Source organism: Ochlerotatus camptorhynchus, unplaced genomic scaffold (genome assembly GCF_037179485.1).
Source record: "Ochlerotatus camptorhynchus isolate MF236.1 unplaced genomic scaffold, CSIRO-AGI_Acam_v1.1 ptg000136l, whole genome shotgun sequence".
Taxonomy (NCBI): Eukaryota; Metazoa; Arthropoda; class Insecta; order Diptera; family Culicidae; genus Ochlerotatus; species Ochlerotatus camptorhynchus.
The window spans coordinates 1611159-1618297 of record NW_027040626.1 but is presented as its reverse complement, the minus strand read 5'-3'; the positions used below and the strand labels follow the sequence as shown (position 1 = coordinate 1618297).

Below are 7139 nucleotides of genomic sequence, written 5' to 3'. Positions count from 1 at the left end.
CTATCTCTATCTCTATCTCTATCTCTATCTCTATCTCTATCTCTATCTCTATCTCTATCTCTATCTCTATCTCTATCTCTATCTCTATCTCTATCTCTATCTCTATCTCTATCTCTATCTCTATCTCTATCTCTATCTCTATCTCTATCTCTATCTCTATCTCTATCTCTATCTCTATCTCTATCTCTATCTCTATCTCTATCTCTATCTCTATCTCTATCTCTATCTCTATCTCTATCTCTATCTCTATCTCTATCTCTATCTCTATCTCTATCTCTATCTCTATCTCTATCTCTATCTCTATCTCTATCTCTATCTCTATCTCTATCTCTATCTCTATCTCTATCTCTATCTCTATCTCTATCTCTATCTCTATCTCTATCTCTATCTCTATCTCTATCTCTATCTCTATCTCTATCTCTATCTCTATCTCTATCTCTATCTCTATCTCTATCTCTATCTCTATCTCTATCTCTATCTCTATCTCTATCTCTATCTCTATCTCTATCTCTATCTCTATCTCTATCTCTATCTCTATCTCTATCTCTATCATCTCTATCTCTATCTCTATCTCTATCTCTATCTCTATCTCTATCTCTATCTCTATCTCTATCTCTATCTCTATCTCTATCTCTATCTCTATCTCTATCTCTATCTCTATCTCTATCTCTATCTCTATCTCTATCTCTATCTCTATCTCTATCTCTATCTCTATCTCTATCTCTATCTCTATCTCTATCTCTATCTCTATCTCTATCTCTATCTCTATCTCTATCTCTATCTCTATCTCTATCTCTATCTCTATCTCTATCTCTATCTCTATCTCTATCTCTATCTCTATCTCTATCTCTATCTCTATCTCTATCTCTATCTCTATCTCTATCTCTATCTCTATCTCTATCTCTATCTCTATCTCTATCTCTATCTCTATCTCTATCTCTATCTCTATCTCTATCTCTATCTCTATCTCTATCTCTATCTCTATCTCTATCTCTATCTCTATCTCTATCTCTATCTCTATCTCTATCTCTATCTCTATCTCTATCTCTATCTCTATCTCTATCTCTATCTCTATCTCTATCTCTATCTCTATCTCTATCTCTATCTCTATCTCTATCTCTATCTCTATCTCTATCTCTATCTCTATCTCTATCTCTATCTCTATCTCTATCTCTATCTCTATCTCTATCTCTATCTCTATCTCTATCTCTATCTCTATCTCTATCTCTATCTCTATCTCTATCTCTATCTCTATCTCTATCTCTATCTCTATCTCTATCTCTATCTCTATCTCTATCTCTATCTCTATCTCTATCTCTATCTTACGCAATTCAAATCGACCAATCACAAGCTGGTTCACGTTTGACAGAAAAGTGGTTCGTTTTCGCCCCTGTAATGTCTCCTCTTCCTCTTAGGTATAAACTGGCATAACTTCGACTTATCCAAGATTATCGATTAAAAATAGATGAAATCGGATGATATTTGCTGGCGCCTGTTATTCATTACGAATCGTATTTATCGTACTTAAGAGGCAAATTTTATCGAAATCTATTAAATGAAATGTTATATGGGTTAGTTTCAATCCCCTCGGAAATATATTTTTAATAAAATTCATTTTAATAAAACAAGCTGCAATTCAAAGTAAAAAAGAACTCATTTTTCAGTTGAGAGTACCCAATCGTAATGTTTTCACCGTTGCGTATTTTTAACTTATTTTTGGATGAAAATCATAGCAGCCTCCCGCATAATCAAACACTATTTGCTGAAAAGTACTCATTATAAATTTGACATAAAATATATCGTTACTATATGTGTCATCGTCTATTTACAATCAAACTGGTCTTCCTCAATAATCACATACCATATTCAATCCCAAATTAACAATACAGCATGCAGTTACTTTTTCCCATAGAATGTTGGAATAATGTGTTATAATCTACTTCAGAATGTTTTGAGCTCGTAAACGCTACCTAATTTTAATTGGATGGTCACAGAAGCAATAACGTTAAGATAAATTTTCCAAGTAGCGTGGATTATTGTTATTGTTTACTGTATGTCAAATATTATTTGTGGCTTGTAATGTTAAGTGGTGACGTTTATGCTCATGTTCATAACATTGAACAAATACTTCTACACAAACTATGAGCACACTCATAATGTAAATCATATTGCGATTCGCTGCTGATACCACAAATAGTTTTTATTTAGTAATTGTAAGCATCGTTCGATTTTCTGCTGCTGACACCACAAAGGGTAAAATTTCTGAGTGGCATTCATTGACAAGCTAGCGCAGAAATTGAAAAACCAGCCTAACAATACCACCAAAGAGAAAGCAACTTCAGCTACCTGTTGCAAAACAAGATAAAAGTGAGTATTATATAATTTTTTCACCTTATTTTTTTTTACAAAAAATCTACAATTCTAGAATCCCGCACTCCGGGCTAAAAAACGCCAACAAGTGCAAGCTGCGTATGAGCTGAACGTAGCAGAATTGCGTGCGTTGGAAAGTTAGTTGATTTGTAAGAAAAAATGAACAATCCATAAATAATGTTTACTTTAAATTTTTAGCTGCAAGCTGCACTTAAGGACAAGGAGAAGCTTGCAGACAGAGCTGAAGACCCGATCATCGTATCGCAAGATTCTCTTGAAGCAGCACAAGGAGAATCAAGAATCGGCTACGTGTACCTATTAGTGGTAGACAGAGCTGGGGACTCAACTGTCATTAAATCGCAAGATTTTCTAGCTGATCTATCTACAGCTGCACCTGAAGCAGAAGCCAAATACTCAAATATCATCGTATCGCTGGATTTGATTACGCAGGATTCTGTTATTGTACCAGCAGAAGTTGCTGAGAATGGCAGGGTTCGGGACAATCTCTCAGGTTATTCGAGATGATGGGTGCATTTTTCGTAGCATTATCAGAGGCTGGAAATGGAAACTTCAACCAAATCGACTCACAGGATATTCTGGGCGACGGCAGCGAAGAGCTGGATCGAGGCTGAACCTGATTGATAAGCAAATGCCTGAAATACACCCGAAAACAGACGGACAAGGCGCGGTCATAGAATTGACAGTTGATTGGGAATCTAAATATCATGTAAAGCTTAATTAATAAAGCTTAAAATGCTGAAAGCTTTTCTTTCGAAAATTTACTTTTGTGTTTGAGTGAAGGTGGGCTTTTCTTAAGAATAAATTAGTGGCTGAATTCGATCGCACATCTACTGTCAACATGGTACCACTATATTAGCAGACCACTTAAATAATGGTACCATACTGTCAGTAGTTGTAAGGTTAAGATCAGTCATAGTCCCTGATCGAAGAAAAAGGAATAAATACAAGCTATATGGGATATGGTAAGCCCTTATGGAATTAAATCGTTTGAATATAACTAGAAAATACACCAGAATGTTAAATTACCTCAATAAACCATTTACAGAGTATAACGTTTACTTTCCTTTTAAAAACCAAATTAAATAATCCAAATGTCCCAGAATGTTATGACATATAGTTTTATGATTTTAAAATTGATTATAAAAAAGCTATATGTCTTACAGTAAACCTGAAATTTTGTTCTAAAATATCAACCTTATGGAATGGTAATTATACTTAACCGCCAATATATGGTATCTTCAGGACAATTCATGGTATTATATGCTTATCATTTTTATACACGCTGACTAGAATCGTCCAGATATACTTATTTATGGTGATATGGTGATGATACTGTGAATCATCCTTTTATTGTTTACGATTATGTTATGCGGGCTGCGCTGCCGTCGATGCTGTCATTTTTGTGTGCTCCATCGCCTCCGTTTGGGCTCCATTAAATTGAATCAAATCAATTTAATTTTACTTTGGTTGCCATTCGTTCACTGATTTCCATTCTAAAGAATGGAAAATCATACAAATTGTCTTCCAACGTTGGGTAATAAAATGGTATAAATTTTACCAATTCCATTCGATTGATGGTGAGGTAATTTTCACTCAATGGATTCTTGATCAGGATTACACTAAATTGAGTTTTCTTCTTTAACTAACCAAATTTCGGTAGAATACACCCAGATGGGTCAAAACTGAACCTTCCCAAAAAATGGGTAAACTATGATGGGAGTGAAAAGTTGACAAATGAACAAAGTCGATCGGATTCATTTCGATGTTGTCACGCCCAACATAGTTTACCCATTTTTGGGTAGTTTCGTTTTGACCGATCTGTGAGGATTCTACCCAAATTTTGGTAGTTGTAAAAAGCGTGTAGCCCAACGGTAGCCACGTGTTGCGTGAAAGGAAGCCAATTTTGAGTACTTTTTTCTTACCGTGTATAATTCAAACCTAAGATAAGATTGGTCAACTCGGAATAGATTTGGATCCACTTTGTGATCCAGTCGCTGATTGGTTGATTTTGAAGTTTATTAGTGAAGTAAAAACTACCATTAAGACTGTTTGTTTTGATTTGGTTTGAGCAACTTTCAACATAAGCGGTGAACGTGAAAAAAGAGGCAAGTTGTCTGATCTTATCTTAGATTCAAATGAAAAATAAATCATAAAGCACGCAGCCAATATTGGTTGCCAGACAGCGAGTACATTTTGACATATCAACTGTGATTGACACTTCACTAGACACCTTGTTTACTTTTGCTTTTCGGAGAATATGTGTTAAATAAAAACGCGACAGCTATCGAAAATGTCAACAAACGAACTGAACGCACTTACGACACTCGGTGTTACGGGAAATATCGATGCCCCTAAGAAAAAGTCCCTTTCGGGTAAAATACTAATCGGAGTAACAGGTAGGCGACTCACCGAGAACACCTCAATTCATCCATAATTCAACAATTTCGATTTAAGGTGGCATTGCGGTCGGTCTTTCCATCGTTTGCTATCCATTCGTTGCACCGGCGTTGCGTAAACACTGCCTTCCGTACGTGCCGGCAACAACGAAGCAGATTGAAAATGTTCTGTCATCGGTAGGACGGGCTCAGACTGGGGGTTCCAACAAACTGTTGGACATTGGTTCCGGCGATGGCAGGATTGTGATTGCTGCTGCCAAGAGACTTCAAGTGGAAGCGCATGGGGTGGAACTGAATCCCTGGTTGGTATACTACTCCAGACTGGCGGCTCTGAAAGACGGTGCATTCGGACGGACGAAATTCTTCCGTAAGGATTTATGGAAGTATGACATATCCGGATACAATAACATAGTGATCTTCGGAGTGGAACAGATGGTAAGTTAACCGGTGATTTTGAAATAGATGTGAGTTTCATGATGATGCTTATTATTTTTTCTAGATGGCGGATTTAGAGCAAAAAATTAAAGCTGAAGCAAAACCAGAATCAACAATAATTGCTTGTCGATTCCCATTCCCAACCTTGCAACCAACAAAAACCATAGAAGACGGAATTGACTCCGTTTGGGTTTATCGGAAAGTGAAATAAGATGGGAATACATATTTGTTGTTGTATATTGTAGATAGACTTGTTAGATATATTGTTAGTAAAAGTAAATTTGAGATATTCAACTACTACCAAAAATGGCACAGTTAATGGGTTTGCGATAATTTCGTTTCGAGTTTGCTAAATGAACGTTGCTAGAATGAGAGAGTGTGTTAATTGTAAATGGTAATTTAACCCCCTTCAAATACGCGAGAGATACTGAATCTGAGTCTTGATTAAATACATTTAGATTACAGCGTTACACTGATCCACTAAAATTGTAAAATATTGCTGCCAATTATGAAGACATTGAAGAATTTGTAACAAAACAATTGTTAAATTACTCGCACAGCTCCTGATTAATATCAGATATCACGGGTGTTTACTGAAGTTCCACTTTGATTTGTTCTCTGTATTGATTCCATTCAATAGGGTCAATTCCAAGCTGCGATTTCATAACTTTCAACGTGTTTCCAATTATTTGTTTGTGATACACTAGTCTCAAAGTAAATCTGAAAATGAAAATAGAATAGAATTGCAACATTCAAAGGAATCATTCTCGCAATCTTACCCCAATTTTAGGTACACTTCTCTGATGCTTTCATCACACTCGGAAGTAACCGTTTCTATCGTAAATAGTTGATTATCGCAGGCATTTTGCAGCACCCTAATAATCAGATGCTCAGCAATCTCTCTGAATGGGTACTTTGGACAAACCGCCAGTCGATAAATCCATCCGGAACTCTCCATTATGAGATGACTCTTGCAGCTTATGGTTCCCACAATCTTCCTTCTCATTTTGCTGGTTTCCGTTTTGTCTCCTTCCGGAACGTCATCATAGAACTGATCTATCTCCCAACCCTTCGTTAAGCCATTGTAAACAAGTGGCTCGTATATTTCAGCAACCCAGCATAACTTACTACCCCCTCTCATGGCAAGTTCATTGGCTTTGTTGAAGTAACTCCCGTACGTAGTAAACATAATCAGTCCAACCACCACCGGTATCGCTACACAGCACATGAGGAGTGGAATTCCGAAGAAAATAAACATTATGGCCCATACAATAACAACCATCTGAAGTGTGATCTGAAAAAAAATGTGCAGTTCAATTCACATAAACATCAAATGTCTTTCAAGCAAGACTAGATATTCTAATCAGACTCTAAACAAGAAAATCGATAAATTCCTACACAAAAGGGAATCCCCCGAGCAACAACAATCAATGCCCAGCACCATTTCACTTAATTATACCTCTCGGAATAGACATGATACAAAAGCATCCCAAGCACCGGCCATAATGAAATCCTTCACGACATTTTGGCACTGCAAGTTGTCTTGACCCTCAAGTCTTCGAATTACGACAAATGGTTTCATTTTGCCTCTAAAATTTACTGCTAAAAATGATTTCTGTTTTTATTTCCTAGACAAGCACGAATGCACTGGCAAACCCAAACAAACAAGTAGCATACCGGCACACAACTGATAAATTAATGAACAAAAAGGGGACCGGGCTTTCGAAAGGGCCTATTTTCTCTTGCTTTTTGAATAAATGGAAAATGGCTGCGTGAGTTCAAATGATTACTCACCTTACGATGCAATGAGTGAAATGTAAACTGTGGCAACACAGCGCTACACGCTATTTCAAAACTACCCAATTTTGGGTACAATCCACCCAGATCGGTCAAAGCTGAACCTACCCAAAAATGGGT

General features: G+C 36.7%; 2 protein-coding genes across 2 annotated transcripts; one reads left to right on the top strand and one right to left on the bottom strand.

Moving 5' to 3' along the window:
- Positions 1-4680: 4680 nt before the first annotated feature.
- Positions 4681-5437, top strand: LOC135700409 (ATP synthase subunit C lysine N-methyltransferase). The gene is made up of 3 exons (XM_065220901.1): positions 4681-4787; positions 4846-5222; positions 5287-5437. The coding sequence occupies exons 1-3, from the start codon at positions 4682-4684 to the stop codon at positions 5431-5433; spliced, it is 630 nt and encodes a 209-aa protein (XP_065076973.1). The 5' UTR covers position 4681; the 3' UTR covers positions 5434-5437.
- Position 5438: 1 nt separating this feature from the next.
- Positions 5439-6867, bottom strand: LOC135700408 (uncharacterized). The gene is made up of 3 exons (XM_065220899.1): positions 6682-6867; positions 6002-6516; positions 5439-5942 (listed from the first exon to the last, which is right to left on the bottom strand). Exons 1-3 carry the CDS (start codon positions 6802-6804, stop codon positions 5813-5815), a joined length of 768 nt encoding a protein of 255 aa, XP_065076971.1. The 5' UTR covers positions 6805-6867; the 3' UTR covers positions 5439-5812.
- Positions 6868-7139: the final 272 nt, after the last annotated feature.